Source organism: Nematolebias whitei, chromosome 18 (assembly GCF_014905685.2).
Source record: "Nematolebias whitei isolate Nwh7 chromosome 18, NemWhi1, whole genome shotgun sequence".
NCBI classification, from domain to species: Eukaryota; Metazoa; Chordata; class Actinopteri; order Cyprinodontiformes; family Rivulidae; genus Nematolebias; species Nematolebias whitei.
Window position 1 is genome coordinate 37,429,663 of NC_056515.1, and position 19,148 is coordinate 37,448,810.

Below are 19,148 nucleotides of genomic sequence, written 5' to 3' on the forward strand. Positions count from 1 at the left end.
ATATATATATATATATATATATATATATATATATATATATATATAAAGAAAGCCTTTAGGGAAATCATCCGCAAAGTGTCTTGTTTTGTTTGACGAGGGCTTCAGTATTATTAATTTTAATTTAATACCATTTTGTGCAACAGTCATTTACATCGCTGAAAATGTGTTATTCATGGGCAGCCGCCCAAATCATCTCTAAGCGATGTCGTCAGCTCTTGGCAAGCCGGGGAGGGGTATTTAGGTTTCGGTCAGAGAAAGAAAAAGATCCGGTTTCACTCCTCCCTCCTTTTGGGTTTATTGAGCTGTAATGTTATGGTTTAAATTTTGACTTTAACGGCTCTATCTGTATCAGAGGCCTCGAACATGAGTAATCCCACTGCAGACGCTCATGTTTGTCCACGTGGGAAAGGAAGCACATTAACGGTTTGATCTGCGTGTTTTTCCTGCACACACACACACAAAACGGTAACATTTATACAGCTGCATTCGCCGTTGATGCACAGCAGCTAAGGGACTATTTTTCCTGTTCACAGAGCAGACACTAATCCTTTTATCTGCTGCTTGACAACAACAAATACTTTTAAACCTCTGTTAGTGCTCAACAACCTCATTTTGAAGTCAACAGAACAAATCTTTGTGAAGCTACAAACACGACCAAAGATGTCTTCAGTTTTTAAAAAAAGAGCAAATACAGTGGTTGTGACAACAAAGTCCATGCTCAATAATCCAGGTATACAATCCAACATTTTTCAGTCAGGTCATCTGGACAGTTTGTTTTTGTGCTGAAGCGTTTCACCTTCGATCCAGAAGGCTTCATCAGTCAAGAAAATGCACAACAAAACTGATTCTTCCCCCAACAGCTTACTCCAAAGTGGAACAAACCAGTTATGTTGGTGATAAGATGGTCTCTTTGGCACGCCACCTCCTCCATTGCCAGCCCTCTTCCTTGTTGACAGTTGTGTCAAACTGGTTGAAAACAACAAAGTCCAGTTTTCAGTTTGCGAAACTCCACAAAATTAACCTTTAGTTGTAGACCTTAAACCAAAGAGTTCGAGACAATACAATTTAAGATTGCTGCCACAGCAAGTCAATGACAATAAATCATATTTTAATAACTTAAACAGCTATTGTGGTTGAACATGGTGTTGCAGTAGCTCTGTAATCTACCCACCATAAAGTCCAAACACTAAAAGATCAAGATGTATTTCGGAAATTGATATGTATTATTTCATTGAATGCAATTTTCATTAAACATGCCAATGTTTCATTCGTGTACAAAATTGTACTTTATAGATGTGCAAAATTGTTTCCCCAAATGGCCATTTTCACATAACCTTGACGTAGCTTTTAGGTTGACGTATAATATAGTCACTGAAAATTGTTAATTAAACCAAAACCTGTTAATTAGAACAATCAATAGGTTTCATTTATGTCACAATGTTGTAGAAAAATTCACTTTGACAAAGAATGCCTACCACCGTTCTGATATTCTGTTGATCTGTGAAGACGATGTCTGAGAATGTGATGGGGTTTTTTTCTACTGCTGCCTTACAGAAAACAAGTACAAGTATGAAAGTTGCAACTCTCTTAGGGAGTAGTCCACAATGCAAGGCTGTCTGAACCATTTACACTAGATTTGTCCAAATAAACTCTCTTCGGCTGGCAATGTCCGAGTCCTTTTGTTTTTCACAACAGTAACACCTGCCCACGACTAGAGATGAAAACTAGCCATTTGGCAAACTGGTCCATTTACAGTATGGCTAATTAATGTACACTGTTCTTGTCAAATACAATACACTGATAAAATGGGTATTTCCTGTTTGTTACTGTTGCGTGATACAGATATGTTGTATTTCCTTGTGTTGCTACACCAACAAGCGGTACGTCAATGTCCCCAATCACTGAGGAATTTGAATAGTGAAAGATTGTAGTTTTTGAGATGAGTGTTTTTCTGGACTGGAATTAACAGGGAATGTAAGTAAACCTTAATGTTTTTGGTGCAAGATACTCAAGTAAGAGTTACACTGCGTATAAGAGACATTTTTGGTTCGTTATTGTCTTTGTGTTTGTCTGAGGTAGCTTAGAGTGACGGATCCTGGAGAGTGGATGTTGAGGGAGCTATTTTATCCTCGACCAGGAGTAATGGTGGAGCCAGGGAACAGCCGATTGTCTAGCAAAATCAGAGGAAACTATACTTAAGCAATATGAATTACAAAGCATTGTTTGTCAAAAGATATCAGAATAAGCTTTATTATCATTGTACCGAAATGCAGTGAGATAATGTATGTACAGTCGTCCGAAAGATGGGCAGAGTGCATGTTGCTGCTGCTACTGGAGCACAGCCTCTTATCCTTTTTCAGAATACATTTTTAGATAGAAAAGGGGGAAAAAAACACGAGGATATGATAGTGGCATTACCAAAAAAGATATATTCACACCTTGTCCCATCAGGACACAATTTAAGACATCAGAAAACTCTGCCAGCAAGCACATTTATAAAGACATTACATATGCATTTGACGGCAAGGCGGTGAGATTTGTCTATGAAGCACTTCCAGATAGACCATAGTCCTGATAAGATGTTGGTCAGCCAGTACAGTTCTGATAAGCCTTCACAGAAGTTCTCGAAGGGTGGGGGGTTTGCAATTGACAAAGGTTTTCCTTAGTTTACACATAGCCCAGGAGAAATTTGATAAGTCAGCCTGTATTCAAAGCCAGCCGGGGGAGTCAGATAAGCCACAATTGTTTATTTTTTCAGGCAGACTGTTTTTTTTTTTTCTCGTCAGCCTCGAGTCTTGCTGGTACTTTCAAGATCCAAAATGGCCAGAATTTTGGGGCATTCCACTGGTCTGCGCCTACGAGGCTCCTCCAAGGTCGTCTTCAACATGCTGGTGAGTCCCAGAAGCTGCAAGTGGCCTGTGATTCTCACAAAATCACTTTCATCTTATGGTTTATCTCATAAATCAGCTGATTTTGAGTACTCGAAGCATGAACCAAATCTTCACACAGACTTGGCAGTTTTGCCATTGCCAAAACAGCTGCCACCGTCTTCCTTAACAGCCGATAACAGTAATCCACTGATGCCAGAGAGCAGAAACCCTGCTATCATAAATCCAATTATGTAGGTCTTCAGCGTTCTCCTGAGACAGAATGGAAAGACACATCAGCTCCCAATCCATGACGTATCCTGTAGCATGAGTCTCAGCGGGGGCATGAGGGAACTCCAGGACCATGTCATTTTGTTGAAAATATTTTGTCGATTGCATTGAAAGTCCAGCTGACCAGATCCATACACTAGTTTTAGTTTCAGAAAATGTGTAACAGGAGCTCTGATACACAGAGCAGAAAAAAACAGGAGAACAGGAGATGAAGAAGAGGCATCCGCCTTGCACAAGAGAGTGCAGAAAGAAAGATATGGGTGGCCAGTTGACGTGGCCATCTTGGATTTTGAAGAAGCACTCCGATTTTCGATAGTGACCTTTCTTACGCTTACAAGCAGCCACACACCAAAATGTAAGTCATTTATTTTTCAAGTTATCACAACATGGTAGGATGGAGAGTATTTCCACTTAATTAAGTACTAAAGCTGCTAAATGTATCTTGCTAATGATTGGCTGTGTAATCACGGTTTCCTTGGTCCAATCCCAAAAACAGCCATGACAGATGATAAAACAGACGGTTTATCAGTATATTAGCCAGATTAGCCAAAACATGATTCCAGAAATGGAAGAGCTCCTAGAAACGACTGATTAGGTGGCCAGATATATCAGCAGTCACAGTGTGTACACTCATACAATAGCAGGTTGTAAGAAAATACCCCAAGTAGTGCATGTTGGGTTTTCTAGAAACAAATTTGAATTTGAGTCATCTTGCTCTGGAATAGGTGCTGTTCTGAGTAGCCGTTAGCTTGCCTACCCCATGAGAATGTCTCCCTTATTGACACTGACTGCTGTTTACTAGAAGTAAGAAACTACTCCACAACTCGTACTCTACAAACAACAAGCTACACATGTAGGGTGGGGCTCAGGGACGAACACTGGAACAAAAGCCTGAGTGCATCGCTTGGATCTCCGGCATTAGATTCACAGCAGCTAAACAACAGTTGGAGTCTGGGTCCTGAAGCCAAACTACTTGGACACCTGAGAACATGCCTGAGGGGGTGAAATACACACCACCCATCCCAGCTCTAAAGAGTTAGTTTCTCATGCTGCACCTGTTACTAACCAGTTCCTGTGAGAAAGCCCAAGCTCAACATCAGAAGGGACAAAGCATCCTTTTTCAAACTTTTGTATCAGCAGAGAACAGCTTTCTGTTTGTCACCAGAGAGGCTGCTGATTAGCAAACGTCTTTTTGAAGGCAAGTATTTTTGAGCCTTAAAGAGTAAAGAGTGATTTTTTTTTTTCCACGACTTAAGTGTAGGCAAATTTCAGCTACCAGTTTATTGCCCTGCTTCCTTAGAAATGAACATCAGGCTTAATGAGGTGTGACACCAATGTATGCAGGAAAGTCTTCTGAATCAGCAACAGAGCTAGTCTTTTATGGGTCTGGGCTGGAATTAAGGTCTGCCCTTCTTGCACTTAAAATAATTCATCAACCAGGGTTCGTTCAGACTTTATTGCTATGTAAATGTCAATATCACATGTCCTCCACAGGTTGGGTAAGGGAGTGGCATCCCGCTCTGGAGAAAAGGCTTAGTCTCAATTAAAAGCAGGTTCTGATCCTTTGGCAAACATCTAAATGAAGAGCTTACTGCTCATTAGTGTTTGTGAGCACAGGCCATAAATCTGATGCAGAGCATGTTGTAACACTGTGCAAATATAGACTAGAGAGCTCAGGCTGGAAACAGTCTATATTTAAGTAGCACATTTCTATGTAAAAACCTTAAAGGTTAGAAATCAAGAATTTATACTCAAGTAAATAAATACACACAGTTACTTGAAAAATGAGTACTATTTGCTAAATTGACCATTTTGGGAATGTCGATCTTTAAACCACCTTTCGATCATTTCTTTTTGGGAACGTTTTGCTGGTTTTATTCAGTTCAAAGAATTTATAGGGGAGAAAAATGGAGATACAGTCAGTCATTTTAGAGTATGAAGGGTCTATAAAGGAGCAGTTTGGATCGTTTAATTGGTTAATTTTCTTTACTTCATGAAGCCGAGCAAACAAATTCAACAAATCTCATTTTTACGTTTTTGTTGCGTTTGATTTACTTCAAAATATGTAACTGGTTTGAATAAAACAAACCCAACTTAACTACAGTTCCGATGCAAGTTTGAAACCAAGGGATTTGTGATCTGTTGTGCTCAGACCACCATTACTAAACGAGGAGGATAATATTTTCTTTACATCGTCTAGACTAGGGCTATTCAACTAAATTACTCAGGGGGACACAGTTAAGAGTTCAGGGGCCGGACATCCAGCAGTTATTGTCATTAAGTAAGTTTGTTTGATGGTTTAAAATTTTGTTTCATTAAAAATGAACACATTGGTGAGCTGAACTGAGCTCACCCGTGGGTCTGATTTGGCCCCCGGGCCGCCATTTGAATAAGTCTAGACTCATAGAGGTAGTACCATGCATGTGATTAATTTAATGAGACAAGTGTACATAAACAGGTCATTCCTGTGGTTTTACCCCTTTTATGTGCAAAGTAGTCAAATTGGATTTTGTGGTCAGGACTGATGAGGAACCGTAGACTTTCTGAGCTGGAACACTAAGTCAGAACCAAGTGCCACATATGAAGACATCATACGCTCATCAACAAACCATTATACAGCAACACAGAAAGCTAGAGCAATGGCCCAGACAAGCACAGACCTTCTATAACTTTTGACTTTGAGTGCTAGAGTGAAGTGTACGTGGCACTCCGTGTTGTGATGATGCATGTGTGTGTGAAGTTTCTTTAAATTATCTTGAGCGGATCAGAAGTTATGGGCAGAAAAAAGAAAGTTTACTTATGGATGATCATATGTCCACCTTAAATGGGCGTTTAAAACTCAAATGAACTTCCCTTCAGACATCCATCCATCCATCCATCCATCCATCCATTCATTCATTCCAGGTCGCGGGGGTCACTAGTGTCCATATCCAGCAGTCGCTGTGCGAGAGGTGGGGGACACCCTCCAGTCCATCACAGGGACGGAGACAAATGAAACAAACAACCATTCACTCTCTCACCCACACCTAGGGACAATTTAGAGTTACAAATCAGCCTAATATGCATGTTTTTGGTCTGTGGGAGGAAACTGGAGAACCTGGAGAAAACCCACACATGCACAAAGAGAACATGCAAATTCCACCCAGAAAGGTCCCTGGCCGGGATTTGATCTAGTGACCTTTTCATTGAGAGGCGGCAGCTCTAACCACTGTTCAGCCATGCTACACTCCCTTCACATGAAGTGGGTTAGAAAACAACGTTTGTGAACTTGAAAACTTCCAGAAATCAACTGAAATGCAAAAAAAAAGAAAATTGCCAATAGACGATTTTCACCACAAGTGATGGAAACAGTCATTTAGTTGGCCTATTAGTAATGTTTATATACTGCATCCTGTGCTAGTTTGGGTTAAAAGTTTGTCACTTTTGTCTACGCAGCTGAAAACTTTGAGGAGCATTCTAACAGGCTGCTAGCAAACTTTTCCTGTAATTAGCCACATGCTCATTAGAACGTTTACCACTGAATACAGTAGTACCTCGCTACTTCACGGTTCATTTTTTGTGGACTCGCTCTATCTGGGTTTTTTGAAATAAGATTATTTAAAATAAATTATTTTGAATTATTTATCACCTGCTGCACATTTGTGCAACCCATGCTGCAGGATAAGCTTAAGCTTCCTGCTGCAGCTGATCACCATGCAGAGCGGGGAAGTGGGCGTGGCCAAGAACGTTTGCAGGTGTCTGGCTGAAAGCAGAATATATACATAAACTACTTACTACTTATACTACTATTCCTACTTCGTAGTGTTTCACTTATCGCGGGCTTCAGGGTACAGATCCCCCGCAATAAACAAGGGACTACTGTACATTAACTTGTGATGAGTTAATCTTTTAGATAAAACACAAAACGTGGACTAATAAGCAGATGGACTAAAGTGTTACCAAATAAACTGGCATGAAAGTGAAAACAGCAGATTGGTTAAAAAAAAAAAAAAAAAAAAGTCTTAGTATTTATCAACTATACCTCCATGTTTTCCTTCCATGATATTTAACTATGTATCCATCCATTATCTTCCAATTGTCTGAAGTCATGTCGTGGGGGCAGCAGCCTGACCAGGGAGGTCCAGACATCTCTTTCCACAGCCGCCTCTTCCAGCTCTTCTGGGAGGACTCCAAGATGTTCCCAGGCCAGCTGAGAGAAATAGTCTTTCCATTGTGTTTGGATCTTCCCCGGGGTCTCCTCCCAGTCGGACATGCTCAAAGCACCTCCCTGGCAAGGTGCCCAGGACGCATCCTTATTGTTTAAGTGAGGATGAGGTTGATCTGAACCACCTCAACTGGCTCCTCTCGATGTGGAGGAGCAGCAGTTTTACTCCGAGTCTCTCCTGATAACTGAACTTCTCACCCTGTCTCTAAGGGCGATTCCAGCTGCTCTTTGGAGGAAACACGTTTCAACCACCTGTATCCATGATCTCATTCTTTCAGTCACTACCCAGAGTTCGTGACCATAGGTCCTCACCACAATGGACCGGCACAGAGTCCGAAATATGGCAGATGCTGCACCAATCCATCTGTCAATCTCATGCTCCATTCTTCCCTCACTCATGAACAAAACCCTGATACTTGAACTCTTCCACTTGAAACAGAACCTCACCCTCGACCTGTAGAGAGAAATCCCCCCTTTTCTGACTGAGGACCATGGCCTCAGATTTGGAGGTGTCGATTCTCATCCCAGCCGGTTCGCACTCGGCTGCGAACTGCTCCAAGTGAGAGCTGGCGATCACGGCACGATGACACCAACAGGACCACATCATCTGCAAAGAGCAGAGATGGAACCCTGAAACCACTGAACTGGACTCCCTCCGCCCCCAGGCTGCACCAAGAAATTCTGTTCATAAAAGTTATGAACAGAATCTGTGACAATGGGCAGCACTGGCCGAGTCCAACTGCCACCCTGAAGGGGTCCGACTTACTACCGGCAATACGAACCAAACTTTCACACCGCTTGTATGGGGACCGAAGCGCACACCCCAAGTCGTAACTATTTTTTGTCAAACTGGCATATGAACATTTTTTTTTTTAAACATAGCTGATCAGTTCCATTACGACAAGTTCTTTTTTGCAGGTTTGTGGTTCCCAAAACATTTCAATATCCATTAAATCATGACAGTGATGTTGTGGTTTGCATTTCTTTAAACCCACGTCCCAAATGTAAGTAAGCCTCGTCAGATACCTCTGGAAACTCCACTGGAATAAAAATCAGTTCGAGTGGGTCTGAACAGCGTTCGGCTGCACAGCGTGCAACGACTGACGCAACCGTATGCAGAACGCGTTTTGAAGAAAATTTAGGAAGTTGCCTCAGCCGTAATTAAGCATTCAGATGTTGATTGCTGCTGCCTACCTCTCAACTTTTCATGTTGGTAAAACTAAATGAAGGTTAAACACTTAGCCACCTGCTGACTCCCACCTGAGTGCTCAACTGCACAAAATCATCTCATTTCATGACACTTGCTGTCAAACGTGCGGTTTAATCAAAACACGGTGCTCCAGCAGAAATTCAAACAACTTGAAAAACCCTCTTTATGCATCTCAATGGGGGGGGGGGGGGGAGTATTACAACAAAACAGAAACCTCTGAGCCACCCAGTCATGCTGTCTTTTTGTCCACATTTGTTCCATTGTTTAAAACTTTAAAGGGTAACAGAAGCCACACAAAGGTAGTCTTCGTCCACTGAGGATCATTTTTTTGGCTTTGTTCTCTGTGCTGTGAGCAGAGCCGGCACAATAGATGACGACGATGCAACGTGAGAGGTTCAGCTCGTTGTAAAGGAGCTGCTTCGAGAGGCCACCGAGGTGTGGCACAGAACCAACTCAGACAACCAGATTGTGGGTTTTTATTCTACCAGAGGAAAAAATAGCGACTACAAGTAGCAGCACTGGGCCTAAAATATTTCTCTCTTTGACAGACGTGATAAAAAAAACGAGGATTCACTTAACTCCCCGTTACTGAAGTGCACTTTTTCAAACATTCAGACATCAATATTTACATTCCAAACATTGCGCTCAGTGCAAACATCACAAAAAAGGCACATTCTCCTCATGACAAGTGTTTTTTTTAATGCGTCAGTGAGTTTTGCATAAAGCCTAGCAGCTGACAGATCTAACTGATGGCTGTAAAAATCGCACATTTGCAGTTGCAAACCATCTTCAGACAGTTTGTTTTGGTTCTGTTTGCATTTTTGTCAGTCTTTCAGCAAAATATCTGGACAGATTTTAAAGAAGTTGAAAATGGCTACCATCTTAAACATGAAAATGGTCATAAATCATAAAATTTTCTAAATTTGGTGCTAAAACATCCCAAACACATACTCGAGAACTAACCGATGAGATTATTGTGTAAGAGGCAGGCAGTGGTTGATCTTATGGAAGCCCATTTCCATCATGAAAGAAAAAAATTAAAGCCCAAAAGGAAGTCATAATTTTGAGTTTTAAAGTCATAATTATAAGAATAAACGTCATAATTTTGAGTTTTCAAGTCATAATTTTGAGTTTTAAAGTCATAATTTCGAGTTTTAAAGTCATAATTTCGACTTTTCTAATTTAATTTTTAAGTTTGTCCCTTGCCGGACACCATGACTCGACAGGGATGCAACTTCCTGTCAAACACCGGTAGTTTTCCTGCATAGCACATCGATATCATCTCATATAAAAGTGTTTATATATCTGTGGCATAGCACATGGATTCATTCATTCAATGTATGTCCCTCTGCCTTCATACATCAATCTTTTTAAACTTTTAAAATCAGGTCTCTTTTGTAAATGAGTCCTCGAGGCTCAATGGTATTTACCCGTCTAAATAAAGGTTGAATGAATGAAAAAACAAAAAGGTATGTAATATATACAGCTTGTCATCGGCACTTTATATAGCATTTAATATTGAAGCCCATTTCCGCTATGAAATAAAAGGCCAACAGGAAGTCACTATTGAGTTTTAACGTCATAATTACGAGAATAAAAGTCATAATTTCGACTTTAAAAGTCAAAATTATGACTTATTCTTGTAATTATGACTAAAACTCATAATTATGACTTTAAAACTCATAATTATGACTTTAAAAGTCGAAATTATGGCTTTTATTCTCATAATTATGGCTTTTATTCTCATAATTATGACTTTTATTCTCATAATTATGGCTTTTATTCTCATAATTATGACTTTTATTCTCATAATTATTACTTTTATTCTCGTAATTATGACTTTTATTCTCGTAATTATGACTTTTATTCTCATAATTACGACTTTTATTCTCGTAATTATGACTTTTATTCTCGTAATTATGACTTGAAAAGTCAAAATTATGGCTTCCTGTTGGGCTTTAATTTTTTCTTCCATGGCGGAAATGGGCTTCCATACTGATCTACTCCTTCAACTAGCTAATAAAATGTTTGCCGTAATGTAAAGTACCATTTACATGCTGGACAAAGAAGGTTGCAACAAACAAACAAACAAAAAAAATTATTTGGCATTTAAGAAAGGGTTCCGATGAAGTGAGGTTCTGTAGAAACGTTTTAAACATTGTTTGTGAACGTTTCTCTGGATTGTCTCATGTTGTGGACAAATGGAGTTTATTTCAGATAAAACTGGCTAAAGGCTAGTTTGAGCAGAGCCAAAGCCAAAGATAATTGCTGCCGTTTTAAAACTACAATCTCAAAAACTTCTCAAGCATACCATATTTTATAAACTGACGTCAATTTCACATGTTCTAAAAGAAATTTTATTCCTGCAGGAATTGCCCCAGGCCGCGTCAGACGTGCTAATCACTACTAGCTGCTGCTTCCATTTGCAAATAAGCAGGTTTTTTTTTTTTTTTTACGTTACAGTGCAACAACAATATAACGGTTTATAAAATGGTGTTTGCATAAGCCACTATGAATGATCAGAACTGTTTTAAGACTGCAGCGATCCACAATGGTGTTGCTTAACTAAGATTAGCCGTTAGCGGGTCAACTTGATCAAGCTTAAACTTGTTTCTCCAATTCGAGGACAATCAAAAAAAAATTATCAAGGTCTCAAAATATTTAAAATCTAGTTAAATTGTTGAACTTCAGGAATCTATGACTGCAACAAGTGTTTCTTTGTTGAAACGCCACTGAAAGTTATTTGACGATTCAAGGGTGCTTTGTTTCAGTAGCAGTAGCGCACGTGAAGAGTGTTTTAGCTTAAATAGCATTATTAATTAATTAAAATCAATTATTGTTCGTTATCCTTCCCGAAAACTGCACTTCTTAAATGTGAACCATCAGTTTAAACGCCAGGAACGCACATCGATGGTCTCTGCAGGTGACGGATACTCACCCTCGTAACTTGGATGGACTCGTGGTGCATACGACCCAAACTTAATCAGGACAGGAACGTCGAGTCCTTGTCGTATCCATTCGACCACATGCGGGGAGGCAGAAGACACAACGGCTGGTTCTGATGGAGGAAACCGACAGTCCAGTTCCACCGAGCCTCCAACCTTTCCACCGACCTCTGACCTTTCACCTTTAACGATCCCTGTGAAGTTTATCCACAGATTAGCTTTAGTTAATCGTCTCATTGACTCTTCGAAACGTTCAGCAAATGTCTGCTCTGACTTTTGGTCTATAACTTTTAGGCTTTTCAAAATAATTCAATTTAAAATCCACACCTCCCCTCTTAGAAAATATTGTCCAGGTGCCCAAACCATCTGGTTCAGGCACCTGGCTACCCTAACCTACCATTTGACCTTACCGTTAGCCGCCCTAAACTACCATTCTTGTTCTGATACTTTTAATTTTTAGCCACAAACGTTCGTTTAATTACTTTTAGTTACTGTTCAGCTAATTATAGATTTTGGCTACTGTTCTGCTAACTTTTAGCTCGTTTACTACTTTTAAATACTGTTTTGCTGATTTTAGCTTTAGCATCTATGACATTTAGCTAAAATTTAGACAATATAAGCATCTATTTTGCTTAATTTTAGTTACGGATTTGATCATTTTAGCTTTTATTTACCATTTTACCTGAAAGTAGCTTTTAACTACAGTTCTGCAGAATGTTTTAGCTATGATTTTTTTTTTAATTTAGCAACAATTTTGCCAATTTTAGCCACAATTTTGCTAATATTTTAGCTTTAGAATCCATTTTTGCCATTTTAAACTATAGTTTTTCTCATTTAATCACTTCAGAAAATTTGAGCTACTTTTTTTGGTGATTTTTATCCTTCAGCTTCTGTTCTGCTTGTTCAAACTAACAATTTACTTAAAGAATCTTTCAACAAATTTCAGCAACGCTATTTCGTGCTTTGCATTGAAACAAAATATTCTGCGAAAATGTAATTTTTCTCGTTATATTTGCAACACTGTAAATATCTTAGCTGGAATTAGTCGCTTGTAAAATAGGTTTCATGTGAAACAATAGATACTTACAAAAGTGGGCAAAAACCACCAACGCAGCAAAAGTGTGCCAATATGATCTTGCTGCTCCCATCTCTGTCACTCATGCAACCTGCAGCATGTTCAGTCTGTTGGCAAAGAAGACACGATTGTCACATTCGCTTTACCTCCCTGTCTGCACACAAGCCAACAGCCATCTGCAACAGACGCAGCAGCTAAAAAGACTAACCGAGCTGTCACTTCTGTCATAATTTTACAGGAAGGGGAGAAAAGGAGCATTCACGTTTTTATACACTTTCCTAATAGCTGGAATTCGTCCCGTGCCATTACACAAATGGGCAGAGCCGCCCTCGCAGCCAGAACACGTGGCCTCCGTTTCTTTTTCTGGAAGAAAAATGTCATAAATGTCAAATAAATCCTGGGAGTCGCACTCAGGCCGGCGTCTAAGTGTTTTATTTAAAGGCGCATCAGAGAGGAGATACGGCCCCAACGGTCAAGGACGGAGCCCGGCTGAGAGGATGGGACTACTTTACGAAGACGGAGAAATGTTTATGTTAAAATGCACCAACAGATGAACCGTAGCAGGTCAGCTTGGAGTCGAGATCATTTAAGCGTTGTTGTTCGTTAGTTTTATATCCATCTATATCTATATATAGATATCTATCTATCTATATCTGAGTGCAGGGAGCAATTTTATCACCACCAGGCACAACGGCGGAGCCAGGGGGTGGCCAGTGGTGGCCAAATCATTTGAGTAAACTATACTTTTAAGCAATATAAAAACTAAAAAGAAGTTTCCTCAAATGATGGGGTGGCTATTTTACACATTTTACAAGATGGTGGTGGCCATGTTGGATTTTGATTTGGCAACCCAGTATTTGAAAAGGAACCTTACTTATGATGCAGCCACACACCAAAATGGAAGTTCAAGGATTCAAGGTTCTTTGTCATTCGCACCACATGCGGTACATGTGGTGGAACGAAATTGTGTACACAGGGTCCCAGTTACATCCAACAAAAGTATAAAATGTAAAAGAAAAACCGTAATAAGATCTAAGATATGTACCAAGAAAAACATTAATAAAAATACACTAAGCACTAGTAGTAAAAAAAACAATACGCCGAACAGCAGCACGAACATGAGTCTGTGTGAGCAGATGAGCACAAATGAACACAGGGATTATTTTGGTTAGAGATGCATGAGTCAAACAGCCTCAGGGTAGAAGCCGTTCCTCAGTCTAGTGGTTTTACACTTAATGCTCCTCAACCTCCTTCCTGAGGGGAGCGAGGCAAAAAGTGTGTGTGCTGGGTGAGTGTGGTCCTTCATGATGCAGGTGGCTCTCTTCCTGTATCTGGAGGTGTAAATGTCTGTGATGGTGGGGAGATCGACTCAAACATCTTCTGTGCAGCCTTCACCACTCTCTGCAAAGCTTTTCTTTCTGCAGCTGTGCAGCCTCCATGCCACACGTTGATGCTGGAGCACAGGATGCTCTCCACTGCACACCTGTAGAAGGAGATGAGGACTGAGCTTCCCAGTCCAGCTCGTCTCAGACGCCTGAAGAAGTAGAGTCTCTGATGAGCTTTCTTCATCAGGCTGGTGGTGTTGTTGCTCCAGCTGAGGTTGTCAATCAGGTGTACTTTTAGCTGGAGACCACTTCCACCGCAGACCCTCCTATGTTCGGGGGTAGGTGTGTTTGTTCCGTCTGAATTCCAAAACCATCCTTTTTGTCTTCACCACATTGATGTGAAGGTTACTCTCTTTGCACCAGCTCTCCAGGTGTTCCACCTCCTGTCTGTAGCTGGACTCATTGTTTGTGATGCATCCCACCACCACTGTATCATCTGCAAACTTTACAATGCGACAGCCTGGATATGTAGGTGCACAGTCATACGTGAGCAGAATAAACAGGAGAGGGCTCAACACACATCTCTGAGGGGCGCCAGTGTTGAGGGTTATGGTGGAGGATGGGAAGAAGTTGTGGATACTCAATGAATGTGGTCTGTTTGTTAAGAAGTCTAGTACCCAGTTGCAAATGGAGGGGCTTAGTCCTAGTGTGGATGGTTTGTCCATCAGGGTTTGGGGGATCATGGTGTTGAAGGCAGACGGGAAGTCCACAAAGAGCATACGGACGTAGGAGTCCTTCTGGTTGGTGAGAGCAGTGTGGACCACAGAGGAGATAGCGATGGTGGTGTTAGTGCCTCATTCAAATTTTATGTTCTTGCACAAATCCACTTCATTTCCAATTACCCCCTTTCTTTCCACGAGGGACAAGAATGAGCATAAAATTATTTGTATAATTAAAAAAATATATATATTTGTATAAATAAAAAAATTTCTTGTACCGACGTCACCCTTATCCCTATAAACGTATCCACCAACTGAATAGAGAGTCAAACTAATTAAAGCCTTCAATGCATTTTCAGAGTGCGAGAAACAAGAATTTAGAAGTCTTCATTGTTTTTGTTTCCTTCCACAGGGTTAACTAATCCACATCGGCTTTAATTATGGCAGTTCTGATGCAAGCAGCTGTGGAATTGTTTCAGAGTAAAACAATAGCGACCAATAAACTGAGTCAGCTGTAGACCAACCGCAGCTGTGTTCTACGAAAATTTAGGTTTTGAGGTTTTTCAAGAAAGTGCACTGGTAATGAATGTGGTGTCATAAAAACTGGATGTCTGACAGCTAGATAATGCAAACCCTGTTTGTGCTGCATACATTTCTTTTGTTGCAGCTGATCTCCATTCAGCAGCAAGTTGAGCAGAATGAATATGTGCCAAGCAGAAACAATACTTTTCTTTTTCAACAGAAACAATGCAATAAATCAACATTATTTTAAAAGTGACATGAGCTAAAGAACTAATATTCAACCACCGTCAGCCAACCTGATAGATTACATTTTTAGATCAAAAGGAGTAAAAATAATAACAAAAGGCATATTCTCATAGTTGCAAATAAATCTTAAACATTAGCATTTATTGCATGAATAATGAATTTTTAAGGTTTAAAGAGAAAAAATGAATTTTAATTAATATAATTCAAAAGGTTGAAGTCCTTGCCTTCTTTAATGATTCTATAATTAAGCAGGAAACACTCAGTTGCCCCGGCAGCCGTGCAAACCCTGTTTTCAGTCCCTTACTATCAGGCTTTTTATGGCCTTTTACATTTTACGGCCGGGGCTAAAGTCTGAACTGATAGAAAACAATTACACAGGCTGTCAACAGCTGCTGTGCTTGTCCACACGCTCGCCATGCTTCTGTGAACAGAACTGCATACAAGATTTTCTACAAAATATACGTGGAAGACAAAAAAAAATAAAAAATCAATCAGCGGCTGTTGATCATCGTCCACTGGAACGTAAAATTCATCGACCCTCACCTGTGCGCTTTACGCAAACTTTAATTTAGAAAAAAGTGGGACACGTTGTGGAAAAAGTAAATAAAAGCAGAATGCAATTGTAAATAAAATGTCAGATTTCTAAACAATAAAACAAACGTCATAAGACATTTTTCCATTTTTTGTCAAAATGAGGACATTTTCATTTTGACGGCAGAAACGCATCTAAAAGGTGGGACAGGTAAAAGAAAGCAGTAGGAATAATAAAAGTAAAAGAACATTTTGCAACAAATTGGGTCAATTAGTGAATAGTCCGAAAGAGGAATGTGTATAATAAAAGCATTTTAGAAAAGTTGACTCTCTTAGAAATAAAGACAAGCAGAGTCTGAGTCACCAGTCTGCAAAAAAACTGCATCTGAAAAATCTTCAACAAACTGAGAAGACGGAGTATCCAAGGATCTGGAGAAATCTGTGTTCGTAGGAGAAGACTGAGTGAACACTGGCCAGTAGCACTGCAGTAAAAACAGGTCCTGTTCTGGACATTGGCGTCAGAAGCATGGAGGGGAGACAACACACTGGGGGGGTGTCTAGGGAAATTTTTGAAGAAAGTAGATACCATTTCCTGCATTCTGATGTATTTTAATAGGATGTTAAACATCTAACACTGCATCAACAACTGCCAGCGCTATCGTAACGCTAAGCTAGCAGTGTGCAATACAGATGCGGTAAAATGCTACAGACCTGTCACTGCTAGGCCTGTCACAATAACAAATTTGCTGGGCGATTAATTGTCTCAGAAGTTATTGCAATAAATGATAATATTGTTTGAAATTTAACAATATTTAATTGTCAAATAAATAAATAAAATGGTTTGTTTGGGGTGTAGTACCTTTTTTGACCATCTGATGGCAGTATAAGACAGTTTGAACCAAAGAATGGAGCAGCGTGTCTCTAAGAAAAATGGGAGAGAGGCCCTTGACATGACATGGGCTGACGTGGTGACATGGCGGACGCTCTGTGATTTGAGCTCTTTAGCATAGCATTTTTCACACAAAGGTTTAAAAAAAAAAATCAGTCAACAATTTCTCATCTTTTTGCAGAGAGAAACAACTTTTCACACGAAGGCACGGGTTTCAACCGTGAATTTTGGAGCTTCGACAAGACGGAGGTTTATTCCCGAGGTCGGCCTGTTAGCTTAGCATGTAGCTTAGCTGCTTTTAACGATCCGAAAAAGTGATTTTGGATGGAAAACAGATTTTAAAGAAAAAAGAGAAAGTGAGGGGTCAGTGAAGAGCAGCGGAGTTGAGCCTTTTATCATCCAGTGTCTTCAGTACAAAGAGAGAGACACGAAGAAACGATAAAGCCGGTAAATGAAAATGAGGTCGATGATTTTCATTTATCATGCGATTAATTGATTTATTGTTTATCGCAACAGGCTTCGTCAGTACACGATCTGTTCCGGAAGCACGATGCGCAACGTCAGCTCATTTGTGCATGCACCAAAAGAAATACGTCTGTGAGGGCTTTAGACATTGCAGATGGTCTTTCAACTTTTATCACCTGCAGTTTTTCCTGGAAAAGAAAACTTTAGCAGGAGATGTGGATAGCAAAGTATGCCAGGAGGATAGGTTTCTACAATAAATATCATAAAAGATTACTATTATTAAAATAAAGGTATTCTGTTATCAGTAATGGGTCCACCAGACGGCGCATTGGCAGCATAAATGCGTTAAAATCCAATTAATCAACCAAGACACATTTTTCTACTGATTTATAAAATTTTGGAAGTAAATGAAGACGATTCTTATTCAAAAAACAGAATTATAACATTGTCTAGGAAAATTAACAAATGTATAGAAAGAGATATTTTAATTAATATTAAGAATTATGGTGTATTCATCAATATCAAAATGGATACATGTGTTGTATTAAATCAGCTTACAGGATATAATTTTGCACACCTTTATAATTAGGGCTGAAAGTAATTATTTCCAGTACATTTTCCTAAATCTAGCGTATTCAAAAGTATTTCTTTCAGCGCATGCGCAAATGAGCCGACGGTACGGATCGTGCAATGACAAGACGTAGCGCTAACTAAACCCACCCCAATAAACAACTGCCCGCACTAACGTAGTGCTAAGCTAGGATGCAACACAGAGGTGTCTCCCTCCTATTCCTGCCGGACCAACAAACAAACAAACAAACATCAGAGATGAATGTTCTGCCAAGCTTAGAGACCTCGGGGAAACACTGCCTGCCGCGAGGAGAGTTGTGGGTGTTGGATAGAAATATCCTCGCATTGTCTTACTTACGTAAAAGAAGCCACACACGGTGACAGGAGATTTTTTTTAAACCCAGTTTTACTTGCAAGAGCAGATGGTCACAACAGGCTTACACAGATGTTTCATTGGAGCCCGGTCACGAGGATCTGCGCTGGACAGTGTGCAAGAAGTGTTTTGTATACACACTTATCAGCTACTAGAGGTCACGACGGCCTCGGCTTCCCAGCTTTCAGACTCGGAGGTGTCAGGTGTCTGCAGGCTCTTCTCAGAGGAAAAACAACTCTCTGAACTCTCACGCATAATTTAACATTAGTGATAAACATCCATAAACCTTAACCAAAATTCCCCTGACAGTAGGTTACCAGGAAAACACGGAGTGGACTTTTAGCGGTTTGAGTATTCTATTAATTAAGTGCAATGGATTTGTTCACGAAGAAATAGAAACAGCGCCGTGTGAACTATTATTTCATGGTAAATTTGGCAGGGGGGTGTCCAAATGATTTTTTTTTTTTTTTAATGCATGTCCCCTTCATAGATAATTGTTACCATACCATTTTATTTATAGAGCACTTAAAACAGCGACAAGGCCAACCAAAGTGCTGTACAGACAGAACAACAGGTAACACACAAAGCAAAATACAAAATGAAGTAAATCAGAATATAGACATAAAAATGATGCAGATAATGACGACTAACCAGTGTGGAGCGTACAGGTTCAAAACACAGATCATCTGGTGTTGAAAGCTACTGAATAGTAATGTTTTTAAACGGGACTTGAAAACCGAGAGGGAGGGGGCCTGTCTGACAAGCAGAGGTAACTCATTCCAAAGTTTTGGTCCTGCTACAGAGAAGGCCCTGTCACCTCTGTGCTTAAGACGAGTTCCTGGAACTGTGAGGAGCAACTGGTCCGCTGACCTCAGGGAGCGTGGAGGGACATACGGTTGTAGCAGATCAGAGAGAT

General features: G+C 40.1%; 1 protein-coding gene and 1 long non-coding RNA gene across 2 annotated transcripts in view; both read right to left on the bottom strand.

The window, feature by feature from the left end:
- Positions 1-11,613, bottom strand: part of igsf9a (immunoglobulin superfamily, member 9a) — a gene marked incomplete at its 5' end in the record, with an annotated part of 80,501 nt that extends 68,888 nt beyond the window's left edge. The window contains one exon of the mRNA XM_037692067.1: positions 11,511-11,613. Coding sequence (XP_037547995.1) covers positions 11,511-11,613 — 103 coding nt within the window. The remainder of the gene's footprint in view (positions 1-11,510) is intronic.
- Positions 11,614-11,672: 59 nt separating this feature from the next.
- LOC119424673 overlaps positions 11,673-19,148 on the bottom strand; it is a 19,808-nt gene continuing 12,332 nt past the window's right edge. Inside the window, exons 2-3 of the long non-coding RNA XR_005187525.1 lie at positions 12,605-12,699; positions 11,673-11,711 (exon numbers count right to left, since the gene is read on the bottom strand). This is a non-coding gene — a long non-coding RNA (uncharacterized LOC119424673). The remainder of the gene's footprint in view (positions 11,712-12,604; positions 12,700-19,148) is intronic.